Genomic DNA, 21,473 nt, shown 5'->3' on the forward strand with positions numbered 1-21,473 from the left:
TGCTTCTCAGGCATTCACTTGTGCTACAGATCATGTAAGGGGAATTTAGTTTCACTTTTCTTGCTGTAGTGGAGGTGGAAAACAGCTGTTCTGTGAGTGAGAGGCCATTTTGCATATGGGGCAATTTGAGATGTAGCAAGTTACTTTGTGAAAGTTTTCACAGTTCTTTGACTTTTCCAAAATAGAATGCTGTGGTTTCAAATTGGGCACAACATATTCAATATATATAGCATTATATGTAAGGGCAGGTAGACTGTTTTTTTTTGAGATGACAGCATAGAAATTAAAGGAGCAGATCAATATATATTTTAGTCATAGATTTCAAAGCAGAAATCTCTGTCTTGTGACCTATTCCTGCAAGAAATAAATGCAATAATAAAGACTAATAGAGGTGGCAAAATACAGTAGCTACAGTGGGAAAGAGCTTGACCACAATCCCAGGGTCTGATGATAAGCTAAGACAAACTTTAGCTTTGGACTGGGGGTGGGGAGCGGAGCTGGACAGTCAACACATTTGCGCAGTCTGGGTAAGCCAGAATTTCGCTGTGTTGCCTGAACTGCACCAATTAATGAACACTCCCTGATTCAGCGAGTGGTCATGTTGTCAGCTCAAAAATTCTTTCCAGTTTGTACTGCTTAAACCTGATTAATGCCATCATCAGGCTAAAGCGTTCATCTACTGTGGAATTGATGATGATGATGGACCTTGGACTTTTAATTAGAAATTGAAACAATATAGGCTATTACAGCTGGAATCATAGAGTTGGAAGAGACCACAAGGGCCATCCAGTCCCGTGCTTCTGAATATCATTTGCTGGAAACCACAGGAGGGGAGAGGGACCCTGCTTACTGGTTCTCTATAATGGGCATCTGGTTGGCCACTGTGAGAACAGGATGCTGGACAAGATGGGTAATGGGCCTCTTCTTACATTCTTACTTGCTCGTAGCTGTCAATATGGCAGGAAATTTTGCTTCTAACTCCCCCCCCCCCCCCGGTTATACCTTTGACCTCCACACTACTTACCTCTGGAGTACATCTGCAGTAAAACTCTGTCCTTATATTGGGTTTGGTGTCAAGATATGTTCCATACTTGTCATGGGCATCAATGCAAAGTGAGTCGCAATGTGGGAACCAATTTGTTTATATTTGGCAACCAAAAAAGTCTGGGTGGAGAGACTGAATGTGCTTTACAAAATGGACTTCTGTGGCACATTGCACCGTGGCCTGGACATGTTCTCCCCAACACTAACTCCAAGGTACCACAAGGTGCTGGCTGTATTTTTGCTCTATTGATTAACAGCAACTTTTTGAGTCAACTGTTAAGGAATGGTTTTATCTTTGATCCTGAAATGGAAGCAAGGTGAGGTGAGGATATGGTACCTATGGAGTTTGTAATGATTTGTATTAGAACCAAATGGGTAGGTTAAGAGAGAATTGATTCCAGGAGCTCTAGGTTAGTCGTATTAGTAAAGTGCTTTCCTTGTTACTTTGCCAAAACGTGTTCCTTCCTTACCCTCTGGCCCTGGTGCAGGTCTGCTATTTTGGTGAAATACCAGACGCTTTGCAGTGCTGTCTCTTCAAGCTGTAACCATTTTCCCTTGCATATGCTCAGGTTTGGATGCCAGTCCCCCGGCCAGTACTCATGAACTCACCATTCCCAATGATGTGAGTATCGCATCTCAATGCTCTCCATTCCATTTTTAAAACATGTTTCTCTACAAGTGACATCTAGGACATTTAGCAAAGCCCAGGCATTAATTCCAGGCATATCATTTCAAAGTCTTTTATCAAAGTACAGTTACGAAACTGAAAGGGGTGGAATAAAGAATTGGGGAGGGGGATTGCCTTGGCAACCTTTCTTCAGTAGTCTAGTCCTTAGGAAATGGGCCTGACATCTCTAGAGGACGACACCGTTTTCTGACCCTTTCTAGCAGGTGTTTCACAAGTTGCCTTATGGGATGAAAAGGGAGCTGTTTTTCTTGCCCATTCTGATCCTGACCTCTGTGCTGAGTGGTAATCAAAGCAGTGCAATTTGAACTGAGCTGGAAAACGGTGGGACTTACTTTGTGGTGGGAGGGAAGTGGGAAGTGGGAGGGACCGTGGCTCCCTTTGTTATTATCTGGGTACTGTATTCTAACAGGAAAGGTTGTGCTTTGTTGACTTGTTGTTCATGTAAATATCCCATTTGTTTCTAGATAAAAAGCAAGTGATTCCTCCCCCATTTTTAAAAACCAGTTTGACAGTTTATGCGAAATAATAATAATAATAATAATAATAATAATAATAATAATAATAATAATTTATTATTTATACCCCGCCCATCTGGCCGGGTTCCCCCAGCCACTCTGGGCGGCTTCCAACAAAACAGAAATTCTAAAATACAGAAATCCATCAAACATTAAAATACAGAAATCCATCAAACATTAAAAGCTTCCCTAAACAGGGCTGCCTTGAGATGCCTCAACATCTCACATATAGAACAGAACACATATAGTACTCCTTTTCAAATAGCCCCTGCAGAAATTCTACATTTGATGCAGTTTAGAAAGGTTTTCATGCTGGCTATATATTTATTGTGACTTATTTCAGAGCACAGAAATGTAAATTGACTTTCCTTCCAGTCCACTCCAGTTGTGCTCATTACACACTTTATGAGTATGGTTTAGAACAGGAGTTCCCAAATGTTTTGGACCCAGGGCAGCAGCACATTTGAAAATCTAAAAAACTGCTGTGAGCACCACAAAACACTTATTTCACAGAAGAAAGAAGAGTTATAATAGCCCCCTGTCCCAAGCAGACAAAATACCTCCACCTTAAAAAAAATATATCAAATAAAACACAGAGGGGGGACGTACACCCCCCCATAACAAGCTATCTCTCTGCCTGGAGGGACTAAGGGCCTTGGTGGACACCAAGAGTGGTTTCTGGGGGTACAGTGCCCCCACCATGTGCACCACATTGGAGACCCCAGGTCTGGAAACCATGGTGGAGTGCGTTTTAGAAAAAGACAGTGAAAAGTTCTGACTGAAGTTTCTGAACATGCGTTTCCAGCTCCATGAAATAGTGGTTTTGTATCTACTGACTTGGAGAAAAGGTACAATATAAATGCTATAATAACCAAGATAGGATGTAGCTCTCTCTTATTTGCAGTTGTGAGCTTCCTATCAATTTATCCGGGCTCATTGGAGGACCCTGCAAAGATTAAAAAGTTCCTATTTTAAACAGGCATAGGTCCTTCAGAGTCTCCCCTTCTTTGTACTTTTCTTATGAGATTTCTAGAGCCAAAATGTACTGTTAGTGTTGGTTGAATTGAAAGACATTATTGTTCCTGGTATGCTTTTAATTTGTGGGGGCAATTTGCTTAGCAACAAACATTAATTCTCCCCCATTGAGCACAGAAATGTTGGCATGAACATACTCTTGAAAATTAATCTCAGTTATATTTAATTTGTTTGAATTCATCTTCCCTGAAGGTAGGTTTGTTCATTCATTCCCCGGGGCAAGCCATGACAGTCCTCCCCTACAGAGATAGCATGACTTTGCCATGTCATGCCAACCCAACAGCCACCATTAAAACCTCATGTATGGATGGTTTGCACTGTTTATCCATTATGCAAATGACAGCAAAGAGAGCTCTGGTTTCAATTAATGTATGTGCAGGAACACACTCTTTCACAATTACATCAACACTTCTGTTCCACGTTCAATAAAACCTTAACAAAAATATTTAAGCAGGTTTCTAAAAATGCATATCTGCATCTGAAGGTGAACAAATAATGTGGCTGAGGAGGAAAAGGTGATGGAGGAATTCTGATTTGAGTGTTTCAGTTTAGTTTAGTTTAGTTTAGTTGCCTATGCCATTGATTTTTGAGCTTGGCATGCAACCTGAAATTTAGAAGCCAACATAGTATATTTGAATGAGACAAAGACTTTTGGCTTTTTGAACAGCAAATCATTATTAATTCTGGTGTCTTAAAGTGGTTTTATCCTCAACAACAATGAATGGGATCTTCTCTCTAGGACCAGGAGCGTCTTCTGAATCTGTAATCCAGTCTGACTCCCTGGCCCATTATAAATGATCTGCCTCTGATCCTACAGAACAACACTTCAGGAAATCTACCATTTAAAAGACCTATTTTCCTTTCTACTAACTTAAATTATATAGACAGCAATATACTGTGGGCCATTTCCAGAACGCCTTGTGTTATATGTTTTGATTACAGCTCCTCTTATAGCATATTCTCCAAGACTTCACAGATAAAAACCAGGATGCTTATGAGTGTTGCCCCATTCTCACGTTGAGTATACTGTGACTTCGTGTTCTGGACAGATAATAGGCATGAATATGCATTATTTTCAATATGCAAGCCATGTTCACTGTTACCTGTTCCTCAATAAGATTCCATAGAAATGCACCCATGGAGTTATGGAAGCAGTTCCTTTTTGGAGTATGAAAGGCACAATATTCTCTTTGCCATTTGCTTCCGAGGTCCTGTCATTGTGGATTCTGTTAGATTTATCCCCAAATATCTTGTTGCTTTCTGGCTGATAGGGCACAAGCTTGCACATCTTTCTATATTCTTACATGGTTCATAGAACTATAGAATAGTAGAGTTGGAGAGAGGCCTGTGGACCAAGCTTCCACTTGAACCAGAAAATCCAGATGTGGTGTATTCCCAGCAGATGAGTGTCAAACCTCTGTATGAAGACCTCTAGCACACACACACACACACACACACATACACATGCCAGCAATTGGTTCCATTGTCAAGTGGTCCTTACCAATAAGACGTTACTCCTAAGGTTGCACAGAAGCCTAATCTTCTGTGATAAGAAGCCCATTAGATCTAGCTTTGCCCTCCTAGGCAGAAGAAACCAAATCAATAGCCCCTTTGGGTATTTGAAGTGTGCTTTCATGTCCCTTCCCACCTTTTTTATCCATGTTACAAATGCCCAGTTCCTTCCACCTTTCCCCATAGAATTTGCTGCCCATATCCCTGCATCTTCATTGCCATCCTTGGAACCAATTTTTCTACATCCTTGTTAAGGTGTCATGCTCTGTCGTTCTGATGATGTCTGACAAGTGCAGAACCAAGTGGAACCATTATTTTTGATAATGCAGCCTAAACTTACACCAGCTTTTTCAGTTGCTGTTTGTCAAAACATCGTTGGATTTATTTGTATATTATTTAGATTTATGCCCCCCCTTTCAGATACATTGGTTAAATTCTTACTCTCAGGCTCTAGTTTCTTAGGATGCTCTGTGGTGAGTTTGATAGTTGGTCCTGCCTTTGAGCTAGATCACTACAAAAAGCTTTTTTAAAAATTACATTGCACTTGTAATAGAAGAAAATCAAAATCTGGTACTATTGGGAAAAGCACTAACAGGCTCTTGCAGGCAACACTTTGCACACATACCGGTAGAAGCAACACTGCAAGTTGTCATGATACAGACAGCTGCTTCATTCCTCCAGAAACAGGGTGTATCTTGGAGTCCAGAAGACCTTTATGTCTCAAGGCAACTGAAAATGTGGACCCTCCAGCTCCACAGCTTTGTATGGCAGAGGGTGAGAGATGAAAGAGATTCAGCTTAAAAACATTCTCTGCTTGAATCATGTGGAGTGTGTTTTTTACACTGTGTATAGGGATAGACAAAACTGTCGTGTTGAGTTATCTAAGTTTCTCATGTTTGCAGTCTTAAATTCAGTTGTTCAAATTTCTACAATTTGTAATTTTATATAAAAAAATCCTCGTGAAAATTCATCAGCCTTTTTCCTGCAAACTTCTCCTGCTTGTATATAGGGTTTCAGTAACAAACACATTTTTCAAGCAGTTTCCCCTAATAAATGCATTTTTGTGCACATTTTCCCTTAAAATATGCATTTTGTACATATTGCTTAGGTGGAGGATGGAAATGCAAAATTCAGAGAAGGAGAAGCTCCAAAGGAAAGCTGTGTTTTGGTTCACATATTGTTTCAGATAGTGCAAAATAACTAAACAAAAATGTTCTAACTAAAACATGAACAGGATTGAGTATCTCCTCAATCCCTAGCTGTGTATGACAATTTCAGTTCCATTGATATTCAAGGCAGCTACTTGATTGGATTTCCTTTATCATATATTCTTTGTTTTTGTTTGCTGGGTTGATTTCTTTCCTGCTCCTTCACCATGGCCCCAGGACAGGTCACAGCAATGCAAAAATTGTCTGTTTTTACAGGAGGGGTGGTGCTCGTAGGAATTTTCCTCATGGGTTTCCCAAAGGACAGCCAAAAATGAGCAGCAGCATTTAGCAGACCTACTTAGGTGTAAATTTAGCAGCAAGTAAATTCAAAAATGCTGTGGACAGGAAACCTTGAGATAGATTTTGGAGGCCTAACATTAAAAGTGACAAAGGTGCTCACAGAAACAGCAACCCAGGTGTGGCTGAGTGCCCCATTGTGGGCACAGCTATAGTGCATCTTTCTTAACACCTGGTGGTTAAAAATCCTGAGTTTATAGCTGGAATAACATTTCAATTAACACTCATGTGTTTAAAGACTACTTTTATTTTGATGGTGGTTCCTTTTGCTCAGACGGGTCACCTGTTTGGCACATAGCTGTCAACTTTTCCCTTTTCTCGTGAGGAATCCTATTCAGAATAAGGGAATTTCCCTTAAAGGGGGGGGGGGAGTTGACAGCTATGGTTTGACAGCGTCTTTTGCTTGAGCTTGTTTGACCATTTTTAAGATTTTGCCTTGGTGTTTTGGTTTCCAGCTGCCTCTTCTCTGCTTCTCTTTCACACTTGAAATGTTTAAGTCATGGCTGTGCTTAGAACATAGCTGCCAAGTTATCCATTTTTTTAAGGGATTTTCCCTTATGCTGAATAGGCTTCCTCGCGAGAAAAGGGAAAACTTGGCAGCTATGGCTTAGAAGGTTTGCATGCTCACTTTAGTTCACTGACAGCTACTGGTATTGCTGAAGATTTGTTCTTGTTAGTGGCTTTGATTGGAGGAGCTAATCAAAGTGAGTGGGCATGAAAAATCAGTTACCTTCTCATCCCTGCTTATGGCCCCCCGTCCAGCTCTGCCGCTACGGAAGGGGGGCACCAGGCCGTCTGTTGACCTGGCCAATCGCAGACCTTTCTGTGCCCCTTTCTTTCCCCTGGTGCTCAGCTCAGAGCACAAGCCCTTGCTCCATTCTGAGCACACCTGGGAGGAGAGAAAGGGCAGAAGGGCTGAGGCTGAGGAAGAACACCACACCTGCAGCTCACAGCCCTGTTGGAGAGAAAGGTGAGGGGACAGAGAGCCCTTTCGGCCCTTGTTCAAGGCACTGCCACCAACACCATCCTGTAGTATATGGAGAAGGGGACATGGAGCTGACCGAGTCCACCACATCTCTCTTTTCACACCATCTGCCGCCATAACATGCAGGGCATGATTTGTGGCAAGTAAAGTGTCATGCAGGTGATAGACAGGCCTGGTGGTGCCTGTTTATATCCTGAACAGTTTGGATGAGGTTGCCAAGATATAAGCACAGTTCAGCAGGAGAGTGATATAGCAGAGCTCTTATGAATATTACATTTCCAGAGTACTGAAAACAGAAACATGGGCCCTGACATATCTCACAAGCCCTACAATACTACTCTCAATCTTTAACACCAATGGACCAAATTAAGAAATGCCCCTGTGCCTTTTTTTCTAGCTAATAGGCTGCATAATCGGACGCCAAGGGACCAAAATCAATGAAATTAGACAGATGTCTGGAGCACAGATCAAAATCGCCAATGCCACAGAAGGTTCATCAGAACGTCAAATTACCATCACAGGAACCCCAGCAAACATCAGCCTTGCTCAGTACCTCATCAATGCCAGGTGAGAACTGCTTACTAAGGTTTCCTAAGTACCTCCCTCACCCCACTTTCATAACCCAAGATATAAATAAAGTAGCCAATTGGACCACAATACAAATGTAATAATAAACCTTTATTGTCACCACACCACCTGTGCAGTGAAATTAAATGAGCCCCCCCCCAATACACTCAGTCTTGTTCGCACTCTGTGTGCTTGTCGGAAGTCAATTGCACCACTATTTTTTTCAATCCGGCAGCCCAACAGCCCACGGATAAAAACTGTTATTTAACCTGTTGGTGCGGCTGACTATACTTCTGTATCTCCTGCCCAAAGGTAGGAGATTAAAGAGGTGCTGGCCGGGGTGTGAGTCGTCCCTGAGAAAGAAGTGAGATCATCCATCAATCTAGTTTTGGGGAATTCAGTGAACTGTTGACTGTTCCCCTTATTCTATTAATCTGGTAATGATAGCTGTAAACGATTAAAAAAAAATCCAACTACTTTCTCAGTCCAGATATCTTGTTCATAACTTACAAATTAGTTTGGCTATGTCAGAATCTCTCTTAACTCATTCAAAGGGTGTAATTCAATGTCACAATTCTTCCATCTGGAAAAGCATTTCCACTTGCCAGAAGGAACTTTTCTTCCCCTGCATGCTGTTCTGGGGTTTCCTAACTCCCAAGCCGATTTGGGGGGTGCAGGGGGAAGCCTCACTGCACAAGTAGAAGTCCTTTCACAAGGCTTATGCGGAAAGGGTTCATGAGGTGAATCCTACCCAAAGAGATGCATAATTTATTTTGCAATATTATTGCTTGTTTTGATCCTAAAAAGTGAGTTGCATTTACATTTCCTGTATATATTTTTTATCTTATCAGGCACTTTTCTGAATAAGGGCAAATAAGGAGAATGATAATAGGTTGGCCTCGACCAGGACCAGGGCCTTCTCAGTACTGGCCCCAACCTGGTGGAACGCTCTGTCTCAGGAGACTAGGGCCCTGCGGGATTTGTCATCATTTCGTAGGGCCTGCAAGACAGAGCTGTTTCGTTTGGCCTTCGGACTGACGCAGTCTGACCCCACGGTTACCCTCCCCTAAGGTTTTATTTATAATGGTTTTATCTTATTCGTAGATTTTTAATTTTAAAATTGAATTTTAACATTGTATTATTCTGTTGTTTTAACTGAATTCTTTCTTTTATATTTGTGTTGATATTATTTGTTGTTAGCCGCCCTGAGCCCGGTCTTGACTGGGAAGGGCGGGGTATAAATAAAAATTATTATTATTATTATTATTAATCAGACTTTTAAAAATTATCCTATCTGCTATTTGAAAAAAATAGGATGTGTTTTAATAGCAGCCAAACTGGTATGAATGAAATAATAATAATTTATTTATACCCCGCCCATCTAGCTGGGTTTCCCCAGCCACTCTGGGCGGCTTCCAACAGAAATATTAAAATACAATAATTTCTTAAACATTAAAAGCTTCCCTAAACAGGGCTGCCTTCAGATGTCCTCTAAAAGTCTGGTAGTTGCTTTTCTCTTTGAAATCTGGCGGGAGGGTGTTCCACAGGGCGGGTGCCACTACCGAGAAGGCCCTCTGTAGGTTCAGAATGGATAGGTTTGATCTTCTTGCAGTCCATGGGACTCTCAAGAGTCTCCTCCAGCACCATAATTCAAAAGCATCACTTCTTTGGCGATCAGCCTTCTTTATGGTCCAGCTCTCACTTCCATACATCACTACTGGGAAAACCATAGCTTTAACTATACGGACCTTTGTAGGCAAGGTGATGTCTCTGCTTCTTAAGATGCTGTCTAGGTTTGTCATTGTTTTTCTCCAAAGAAGCAGGCGTCTTTTAATTTCGTGACTGCTGTCACCATCTGCAGTGATCAAGGAGCCCAAGAAAGTAAAATCTCTCACTGCCTCCATTTCTTCCCCTTCTATTTGCCAGGAGGTGATGGGACCAGTGGCCATGATCTTGGTTTTTTTGATGTTGAGCTTCAGGCCATATTTTGCGCTCTCTTCTTTCACCCTCATTAAAAGGTTCTTTAATTCCTCCTCACTTTCTGCCATCAAGGTTGGGTCATCAGCATATCTGAGGTTGTTGATATTTCTTCCGGCAATCTTAATTCCGGTTTGGGATTCATTCAGTCCAGCCTTTCGCATGATGAATGCTGCATATACGTTAAATAAGCAGGGAGACAATATGCAACCTTGTCGTACTCCTTTCCCAATTTTGAACCAATCAGTTGTTCCATATCCAGTTCTAACTGTAGCTTCTTGTCCCACATAGAGATTTCTCAGGAGACAGATGAGGTGATCAGGCACTCCCATTTCTTTAAGAACTTGCCATAGGTTGCTGTGGTCGACACAGTCAAATGCTTTTACGTAGTCAATGAAGCAGAAGTAGATGTTTTTCTGGAACTCTCTAGCTTTCTCCACAATCCAGCGCATGTTTGCAATTTTGTCTCTGGTTCCTCTGTCCCTTTGAAATCCAGCTTGCACTCCTCGGTCCTGCCTTGTAGAATGTTAAGCATAACCTTGCTAGCGTGTGAAATGAGCGCAATTGTCTCCCTGCTTGCTCTGCTATTTTTTAAGAGAAAAGGATGAGTGTGACAAAATCCATGCTATTGCAGGCAATATGAATGTAAATTAGCTTGTCAGAATCATTAGCAAGCTCTTTTTTTGAATTTATGTGAACAGGAGACCTCAGGAGTATGGCAAGAAGTCCTCGATGTCTATGTTTGTCATAAACTTTAAGCAATTCCCCGCTTTTCCTCCCATTAATTTTTTACAATTATTTATTCTAGGCTGACGTCTGAGGTTACTGGAATGGGCGCACTCTAATTTCTGCCAATCACCCATCATTCTGCATCACATGACCCTCTCTAGCCAATGACTCTTCTTCACCCAGCTTCTACAATGTGTATAATTACGGCTTCACACACCCCTCTTCTCCTTGGAAACTTTTCTTTAATAACAAATATATGTATATAAATAAATATATATGTATGTGTGCACATACTCATAAGTTGCTTTATAAGTTGCATTTTGTGATTTTGATTTTGTTCCTGAATTTTAAATTTATGCTCCAGGCCAGTCTGTGTTTCAGCTGTACAGTGCTAATTATTTTATATAGGTTTTGCCTTGGTAAGACTTTGGAAGAAGGTTGGTCTCACTAGTCTTTATTTAGTTCAGTTTAGCTAAGATGGTTTTTTATAATTTTACTTTTTTTGCAGCACCTGTAGTAGGACTGAGATGTCTAGAGCAGTGGTTGCTTTGAAATAGCTGTTTCTTTTAATTATTCAATTATTCCTTCCATCTTTGAACCCTGATTGTCCTTGGCTCATCCTTGAAATGTTTGGATCTATGTCCTAAGAATGTGGCATGACTTTCTCCCATTTCATGTTGGAAGTGGACCAGGCAGGACCCTCCTGGGTTCCTGCAAGGACTGTGCTGCTTCCAGCGAGGCATAGCCAAAGCAAACCATTTTCGTTACCAAGCAGAGAACAAGGTGAGGAAAATATTCCTTTAAATATAGAATTATTTCATAGAAATGGAGACAAATGAAAAATTTAATGCAGCAGGAACTGCTGAAAATATTCTTAAGAGAATCACCCACAGACTTTTGGACTTAGCTCAGGAAGCTCCAGCCTCTGGGAGCCTGCTGTGTTTGCCATTGTTTGTATTTAATAAAAGTCTGTGCAGCTCTGCTAGTAACAAGCTCTGCCTTTGGTCTTTGTGTGTTCCTTCTTGGTTTTCCTTGACAGGCTCTTTGTATCACTTGCCTTCACTGCTTCCTTCCTCTTCCATCCTTCTGTTTGATCAGATCGGATCCAATTTAGTGGTGGTTGATTTTTTTGTTTTGCTCCTCCCTCGACATTCCTATTCACTTTTAAGCTCTGCTAGAAACTCTGAGCATCTTGAAAGGCAAACCTCTGGGAACAAACCATTCCAAAAAAACAAGAAGGCGATACATGAATGATGAGAATTTACTAGGCCCTCTGATGGAGATGACTCTACTGCCACTCCCTGAAGGCTGGGGGGGGGGGGAGAGACAGGGGGCAGAGGAGAAAGAGGAGGGGAGCGACTTCCGGCCGATCGCGCAGCAATGGCAGGCGCTGTTCTTCTCAGCTGAGGGGAACATGGTGCTTCCAAGGCAAGGGGGGACTACTCCAGCACAGCGGCCCCCCAGAAGAAATCCCGAATAGAGCATTTCAGGGATGTGGATCCAGCAGATGCCAGAAGCAAGCTCCCCCCTCCCTCGGCTAGCCTATTTTTGGGTGGCGAGAGAGCAGGGGATTTTGAGCTAACGCGGCACATTGGAGCATAGCTATCTCGGAGGCACGAAGCTGCGATCCTGCCAGGCAACAGCGATCGGTTCTTCCTAAAAATTGAAAAAAATTGAAGACATTGGATACCGTGAGTAAAAGGAGACATTTAAGAAATATTTTTAGTAATTGGAAAGAAATGGCCACGGGAGTAGATACAAACAGGAAGTCGATCTCCCCTGTTGAGAGGACTGTAACACAGTTAATTTGCCTATAGCCGGAAAAGTGAAGGGAACCTATTAATTACCAAGGATTGGACTCAACACCTTCCCCCGGAGGCAGGGTAAAGGGGAGAAGGATTAAATTTATCAAAATCCCTGCAAAAAAATCTTAATTTGGACTGGGGAAAATCCCCCTGGAAACTGAAGTCGGGAGGAAGCAGCGAGCCACCATTATGACATCACAATAGAAAGGAATTTGTTTATCTCTTTGAGACAGAACTGTCAATTGTGAAGAGAGTGTAAAAGATAAGGCTGTGTATAAGATGTTTGATAATTGCTCTTTTCATAAATGGACACAATAATTTTAAGACATGAAGAAGAATTAAAAAATGAGACTATAACCAGTTTGGACATAAACTCAGTTTCTGATGTTTTTGGAAATACAATCTGCTCAACTTCCTTCTCTGTTCTGTTCCCATGAAATCTGAGATGAACAGGATGCCTGTAGCCACAACACCACCTGATGGCCTGGACTTTCAGAAGGAACTTTTGGAATTGTTTTTGGACTTGAGAAATGAATTGCGGCAAAATAATATATTGTTGCGTGAAAGTAATACAGAATGGCGTGAAAGGAATCAGAATTGTCAAGACAGAGAAAAAGGATTAACTCTAACAGAGAGCGAAGTCAAGCAAGAGAAACAATCATCAGTCTTGGACAGTGTAATTGAATTTAAAAAAGGAGGAAGATACATGGAACATTGTTCCCCCAGTGAGGGGGGGGGGACAGAACATCTGTTTGATCCAAGGAGTCCCCCAAAAAGAAACAGCATGGAGCAATGTCCTCCCAGTGAGAGAGGGAGGGCAGGATCCATGCTGGGGTCAGAATCCAGAATCCAGAAGGGAATAAAAACTGAGAAAGGGAGGCACCAGGGGATGATTGAGGAAGAATGGTGGGTAGGCTGGGACAGGGTGGGAGTGGGGTGAGGGGTAGCAATGGGTGTAACTTTCTTGACTGATTTTTATGGTCTGAAACTGGAATGACTTATGGAACTTGCTGAAGAATCCGGGAGACCCGGAGTTCAGGGGAGGGGGGGGGTTAAATTTTATATAATGGGTTTAAATGTTTGTATGATATAAGAATTTATATTTAAATTTATGGAAGGTTCTTGGTAAAAATTTCTAGGCTAAGGGGAGAAACAGAAGGTAAAGGAAGGGAAAATAATTTTTATTTGGATAAATTGATTAATTATTGGTGGAGATATAGATGATATTTTTAATGATAAAATGTGTTAAGATTAATTTAAGATATAAGATGAAAACTGCTTAATTCAAATTATAAAATGGACCCAGTGAGGGGGGAATTGAGGAAGTCAACAATGTTAAGTAAACAATATAAGATTTGAGATGTTTTTTTTCTTTTTTATGTTTTCTTTTTGTATTTTTTTGTTTGTTTTTTCTTGTTTTGAGTTTTCATTTTGCTTTTTGTGATTTTGTATTTGGAAAATGAATAAAAATTATTTGGAAAAAAAGAAAGAAAGAGGAGGGGAGCTTCAAATGCAGGACTCGGGAAGCAACATGCTCCTCGTGGGCCTAGATCTGCAACCCCTCCCAGCTTTTATGAGCTCACTGCCTCTGTGCTTCATGGGCCCTGGAATTTACTAGGACAGGACATAGCACAATAAGTTCACATTCCTTTCTCATCACCTGGGAAATGTGGGGTAAAATCAGCATATGCTGACTTCTGCTCTCATTGACCAGTAATGAGGCAATTAGGTGGAGGGCCCCCCCCAACCCTGTATTCCTCATCCATAGCAGGGTGTACTTCTGCCAGCACTGGCCCTCCTCCAATAATCCCAATTGGATGCCTGTAAGAAACCAAGTGGGAGGTTGGTGGCATTTTTTAAAAGAGCAGCAAATAGTTACCTCTGAAAATGCAAAAAAAACAAACCCACCCCTACCCCTCCACCCCCAAAGCCATGGTATTTTCACATTCATAAAACTCTACAGATTGTAGTAAATTGCCAAGCACCAGTTGATTACAAGTGCAATAAATGGGAGAGAGCAATTCAATCATCTCTAGTTACACAACAATAAGTAGTAATTCCTCACAAGGGGACACATGCCTGATTTATATTCTGCATTTAAATGGAACGTTTTCATTTATAGTAATTAAATGTGGTAAGGAATTTTCACTTGCAAAGAAAGCTGTCCAAATGTTGGAAAATTAAGGTCAATCTGTTCTTTTTCTAATAAACACTGTAAAACCCTTTTATGACAAATAGTTATAAAGGTCTGCAGAGACAAATTATTTTTCCAGTGCTCTTTTTAACAACCTTATGGAGACAGTTTCGAGTAGCAGAAGTCCACAATCGGCATGTTGCATCTATTAGGACTTGGACAACATGGTTTGGGGAATTTTTTAAAAAATATTTTTTATTGATTTTACATAATAAAAAAAACATATACATTCATAATATATTATCCACCTTCTTCTATCCCAACCTCCACGAGCCCCCTCCTGCCACGAGAGAATCCCCTGAAAAGTGAGCAGTCGAAGGTGGTTCAATTTTATAATTGGGTTTGTCCCCACCTCTCCCTCCCTCCCCCCAGAACCCCCCCCCTGCCACCAAGAGGCTCTAGGATGATAGGAAGAGATACAGGCGAGTGTCCACCCAACTATCTATCAACCTAACATTATTAATACATAAAATAATACACACTAAAAAAAGAAGAAAAAGAAATAGAAAAACCAAAAATACTTATATAGCTATTCATTTTTCATAAACATTATTTTGTAGGCTTCCCCGACCTCCCCCCTTTCTGATTTTCATTTTAAAATCTCATTAAACAGTTTTCTTATCATATGCCCCATTCTATTTCCAAACTTTCTAATCTTATATTCACATACTATCCAAATGCTGAAGATGATCATCCAAATGTCAAGGACCAAATGGAGCAAGCAGCATGCAGACCTAGTGGTGGGATGAAAATATCCTTAAATAAGAGACATGGGGGAATGATCAACGGTCTTCAATGTCTGTATACTAATGCACAGAGCATGGGAAATAAACAAGATGAACTCGAGCTCTTGGTACAGCAAACTAAATATGACATAATAGGCATCACTGAAACCTGGTGGGATGAGTCTCATGACTGGAATGTAGTAATAGAGGGATACAATCTATTTAAGAGAAATAGACCAAACAGGAAAGGAGGAGGAGTAGCTTTATATGTTAGGGATATGTATACCTGTGAAGAGATCCAGGATTTAAAACTTCAAAGCCAAATTGAGAGTATCTGGGTCAAAATTAAGGGAGAGAAAAACAACAGTGATCTCATTGTGGGAGTTTACTATAGATCCCCAAGCCAAACTGAGGACACAGATGATGCCTTCCTGGAACAGATGGCCAAGCATTCCAAAGGAAGTGAGATAGTAGTAATGGGGGATTTCAACTATCCTGATATTTGTTGGATGTCAAACTCAGCCAAGAGCATAAGGTCGAACAGATTCCTCACTGGCCTTGCAGACAACTTCATTGTCCAGAAAGTGGGAGAAGCAACAAGAGGATCAGCCATTTTAGATCTGGTCCTAACCAATAGTGATGACTTGGTTAGTGGGGTAGAAGTGGCAGGATCATTAGGTGGGAGTGACCATGCTCTTCTGGAGTTTATTATCCAGTGGAAAGGAGCAACCAAGCATACTAAGGTCCATATTCTAGACTTTAAGAAAGCCGACTTCAGAAAACTTAGGGAAACGCTGGGTGAAATCCCATGGACAGTAATACTAAAAGGGAAGGGAGTTCATGATGGTTGGGAGTTTGTTAAAAGGGAGATATTAAAAGCACAACTTCAGGCAATACCAATGAGACGGAAACATGGAAGGTGCCTAAAGAAGCCAGGCTGGCTATCTAAAGAACTTTTGACTGAGTTAAGATTTAAAAGGGATATGTACAAAAAATGGAAAAGGGGGGAAATCTCCAGAGAGGAATTCAAACATATAGCCAGCACGTGTAGAGACAAAGTCAGAAAAGCTAAAGCACAGAATGAACTCAGGCTCACTAGAGAGGTTAAAAGCAACAAAAAGGGCTTTTATGGGTATGTCCGTAGCAAAAGGAAAAACAAGGAAACAGTGGGGTCACTCAGAGGAGAAGATGGTGAAATGCAAACAGGGGACAGAGAAAGGGCAGAACTCCTCAATGCCTTCTTTGCCTCAGTCTTCTCCAAGAAAGAAAACAACGCCCGACCTGAAGAATATGGAGCAGATGATTCAGCAGGTGAAATACAGCCCAGAATAAGTAAGGAGGTAGTACAAGAATACTTGGCTAGTTTAGATGTATTCAAGTCTCCAGGGCCAGATGAACTACATCCAAGAGTATTAAAAGAACTGGCAGAGGTGATTTCAGAACCACTGGCAATAATCTTTGAAAATTCCTGGAGAACAGGCGAAGTTCCAGCAGACTGGAGGAGGGCAAATGTTGTCCCTATTTTCAAAAAGGGGAAAAGAGAGGACCCAAACAATTACCGCCCAGTCAGCCTGACATCAATACCAGGAAAGATTCTAGAGCAGATCATTAAGCAAACAGTCTGTGAGCACCTAGAAAGAAACTCTGTGATCACTAAAAGTCAGCATGGGTTCCTGAAAAATAAGTCATGTCAGACTAATCTGATCTCATTTTTTGACAGAATTACAAGCCTGGTAGATGAAGGGAACGCTGTGGATGTAGCCTATCTTGATTTCAGCAAGGCCTTTGACAAGGTGCCCCATGATATTCTTGTAAAGAAGCTGGTAAAATGTGGGCTAGACAATGCTACCATTCAGTGGATTTGTAACTGGCTTACTGACCGAACCCAAAGGGTGCTCATCAATGGCTCCTCCTCATCCTGGAGAGTAGTGACTAGTGGGGTGCCACAGGGTTCTGTCTTGGGCCCAGTCTTGTTCAACATCTTTATCAATGACTTGGATGATGGGCTTGAGGGCATCCTGAGCAAGTTTGCAGATGACACCAAATTGGGAGCGGTGGCTAATACCCCAGAGGACAGGATCACACTTCAGAATGACCTTAACAGATTAGACAACTGGGCCAAAGCAAACAAGATGAATTTTAACAAGGAGAAATGTAAAGTACTACACTTGGGCAAAAAAAATGAAAGGCACAAATACAGGATGGGAGACACCTGGCTTGAGAGCAGTACATGTGAAAAGGATCTAGGAGTCTTGGTAGACCACAAACTTGACATGAGTCAGCAGTGTGATGCAGCAGCTAAAAAAGCCAATGCAATTCTGGGCTGCATCAATAGGAGTATAGCATCTAGATCAAGGGAAGTAATAGTACCACTGTATTCTGCTCTGGTCAGACCTCACCTGGAGTACTGTGTCCAGTTCTGGGCACCACAGTTCAAGAAGGATACTGACAAGCTGGAACGTGTCGAGAGAAGGGCAACCAAAATGGTCAAAGGCCTGGAAACGATGCCTTATGAGGAACGGCTTAGGGAGCTGGGTATGTTTAGCCTGGAGAAGAGAAGGTTAAGGGGTGATATGATAACCATGTTCAAATATATTAAAGGATTCCATATAGAGGAGGGAGAAAGGTTGTTTTCTGCTGCTCCAGAGAAGCGGACACGGAGCAATGGATTCAAACTACAAGAAAGAAAATTCCACCTAAACATTAGGAAGAACTTCCTGACAGTAAGAGCTGCTCGGCAGTGGAATTTGCTGCCAAGGAGTGTGGTGGAGTCTCCTTCTTTGGAGGTCTTTAAGCAGAGGCTTGACAGCCATCTGTCAGGAATGCTTTGATGGTGTTTCCTGCTTGGCAGGGGGTTGGACTGGATGGCCCTTGTGGTCTCTTCCAACTCTATGATTCTATGATTCTATGATTCTATGATATTTTCTATTAAATTCTCTTTTATTATTATTTCACACCACCTTCCTCCCCCGCCCCCCGGGGCTCATGGTTTTGGGAAATTTGAGAAAACTTGACGTGGCTAAAATCCTTCACACTAGACCTTAAGTCTATGATTCTATGCAGTTTTTACAACATGATGTCTGAAAAGGACATTTCCCAACAATAACTGAACAACGCAAACAGCATGCTAAAAGACCACATCAAAGACACTGAAGAAATAAAATAAAAAAATTCCTTCCAGTAGCACCTTAGAGACCAACTAAGTTTGTTATTGGTATGAGAAGAAGAAGTGTGCATGCACACGAAAGCTCATACCAATAACAAACTTAGTTGGCCTCTAAGGTGCTACTGGAAGGAATTTTTTGATTTTTTTTTCACCTACGGCAGACCAACACGGCTACCTATCTGTAACTAGAACTGAAGAAATAAGAGTGAGTTAACTTCTACAATTTATTATGGAAATGGAATAAAATGAGGTAAAGAACCTAAGACAAGGTGACAGCATATCGTGGGAGTGGAGGGTGAGAATCATGCATGGTACTAAGACTAGCTATTGGCTTCAACTTGGGTAGAAATCCTGTGTCAGCAAAAGAGACAGACAGACAGACAGCAGCAAGCATGATACGAGCAGAAAAAGGCAGCCCATTATACATTGTTGCACTTATAATTGCTTTTTTGTCTAGAGGGGAAAGGCTGTGAAGCAATGCTAGGAAGCTGTGTTATAACATTAACGGACCTTGGCCAGCTAAAACAACCAGTACTTTGGGTCTCAGAACCGCATGTGAAGTTAGATGTATAGACAGCAATTATTGCTCATCTCTCTGGCATCAGAAAACAGCCAGTTAATCTGATGTGCTGCTACTTCTGTAAATATATCCTAAAATGTTACCCATAGACTGTCAAATTGTTGGAAAACTGGGAAATACGTGCTGTAGAGTTTCTGATCTGGATTAAGTCACCTTTGACATGTGTTACATTGTGTGCACAGGGAACCAGAAGGGATAACTGCCCATATAAAGCAGAACTCGAATGCAGACAGAATGACACCGCTTCTTTAACACCAGTAATTCTAGATGAACACCCTATGGAGATGGTTGTCTGGTATCCAGCTACATTTGTTTTGGAATCACTGTTGCAACGTCATGCATATTAACTGACTTTGGGGGGGGGGGACGTGATAAATACCCGGGAGGCTCTCTGCACATTGATTTATGCTACATCTTTCTCAATGCCAAAATCCTGCCTGCTGTTTGTGTGGGATGAGCATGGAATTTAACATGGAGCTATAAAAAAAAAGTAAACAGTATTTTGTGTAATGGATAATATGAAGCACAGAGGCAGCATTTACTTCCCATAATTGCCAGGGGAACTAAAACAGAGTGGAGATAATTTGGGGGAGAACTCTGAATGATTTCTAGCTCCTCTTCATGTTCATTCCCTCCCACACTCCCCCAGCAGGTGGACTGGACTGTTGCATTTAAAAAAAACAACAACAGTAAGTCAATTGTACATCTATAATGAAAGTTAGAAAGCAAAACAGGGCAGCAACATATTTAGGCATGTTGCAGACATGGAGGAACTGTTGTTTCTAAGGATGCTTTGTGACTTAATCACTGCTGCTAAGCAATCAGAAAGAAGGCAAGGGAGGCATTTCCTGTATCTTTGCTGCTGAAGAGACTCGCATTGAGAAATATAGGAACAGGAACAAAGAGAAAGGTGCCTTGTGCCTTTAACCACTATGTGGCAAGCAGAAATTAAGCAGGGTAAGCCTTTTCTAGTAAGGAAAGACATTAGGAGGAAAGCTTCACCTGTTGACACTTGTGGACCATTTACTTTTGGATCATATCCATCAGCATAGCAGCTTAAATTATAACATGCTGAATGCCGAAAGAAATCACAGAGGATGGGGTTTTTATGAACTAAGAGTTCATTTGGATGAAATTAAACTAGAGTGAGTTCCTTTTTAAAAAATAAACTTTCCAAGCACTGGTTATTTCCATATTTATTATTTAAAAAAATCAGACCAGAATTTAACCTAAGAACAATTGCCCACATGCTAGAACTCTGGAACAATTACAGAAGACAAATCCTCAGTTGCTTTCATTGTCTCTGGAAAGCACACGGACCTGAACTGCAGCAGATTTTCTCTTTTGGAGGAGCACCCAGCAAGGATATCTCACTATGTGCCCTAACCTTTTGTAAAGTGTTGGACTTGGATGTTTCTACACCTGAACATAACATTGTTATCTCTGTCACTTCTGATTGTTTAAATGATACATAAAGATTATGGTGTCAGGGGAGTAAATACACTCATGATTAAAACTCAAGAGCCTATGATGATTACCAAGCCAGAAGAGGCTAGAATTATGGGTAGCTTGGTTTTTATGTAAGACTTGAATATTAAAGTCAAAGTGGGTAGGTGTCTGATCTGTGCAAAGTTTATGGTAAATTTGTGTAAGCGTTTTAAGCAAGCCATTGTGGCCACCTCATACACCTCCCTATGTGGACTGCTGTGTGTCCTTTCTAGAGCTAACAGTTCTGGGTAAATAATGTAGGAAGCTCAGCACTGGCCTGGGAACATTAGTTCTGTTATTGGAATGCTCTGAAAATTAAAAGCAAGTGTCTGCTTGAGCATCTGCAAATGGCAGGGTTCCTAGGCTTGTAAGTTTGCCAGAGGCATGAAAGCCAGAGCAGCTCTCTGTCCCCAGAATGATGCTCTTGGCAAATGTGCAGTTGCTTATAATGGACCCCTGAAGGTACCAATGCTGAGAATTCATACATGGACAAATGCGCCCTATGAATACCTAGGACCATTCTCAACAGCTGCATGATTTATTTTCTAGCTAGCATTTCCATCAAGCTGGAAATCCGGCCAGTCCACTAAGGTTTTGGTACATTTCCTAGGTTTAATTATGCAGAAATTAATATATGCAAAAGCCCCAACCACCAAAAGAAAAGTTGCCCTAATTTGAGGCATGATGGAAACCAGTGAAACCTTGGGGCGAATTCTCACTGAGGTTGCAAAATTTGTGCTTGACCTGCACCACATTAGACTGTACAGGAAGCAGTGCATACAATGCTTCTCCACGCAGAAACTTTCCTCACTTATATAAAACTAGCATACGATGCTAGGCCAGAACACATTCCCCTTAATACTTAGAATTTTTGTGTAAGGATGCTTTTTGCTCATATAATAACCTGAAAACACAAAACCAGTCATGATTCCACCACATCAACAGCTTGGGACAGCGA

The 21,473-nt window shown here is 41.3% G+C and overlaps 1 protein-coding gene across 1 annotated transcript in view; it reads left to right on the forward strand.

Moving 5' to 3' along the window:
- Positions 1 to 11,463, forward strand: part of PCBP3 (poly(rC) binding protein 3) — a 52,190-nt gene extending 40,727 nt beyond the window's left edge. The window contains exons 12-14 of the mRNA XM_060282442.1: positions 1,614 to 1,666; positions 7,682 to 7,851; positions 10,637 to 11,463. Coding sequence (XP_060138425.1) covers positions 1,614 to 1,666; positions 7,682 to 7,851; positions 10,637 to 10,673 — 260 coding nt within the window. The 3' untranslated portion in view covers positions 10,674 to 11,463. The remainder of the gene's footprint in view (positions 1 to 1,613; positions 1,667 to 7,681; positions 7,852 to 10,636) is intronic.
- The last annotated feature ends 10,010 nt before the right edge of the window (positions 11,464 to 21,473 follow it).

Source organism: Zootoca vivipara, chromosome 1 (assembly GCF_963506605.1).
Source record: "Zootoca vivipara chromosome 1, rZooViv1.1, whole genome shotgun sequence".
NCBI lineage: Eukaryota > Metazoa > Chordata > Lepidosauria > Squamata > Lacertidae > Zootoca > Zootoca vivipara.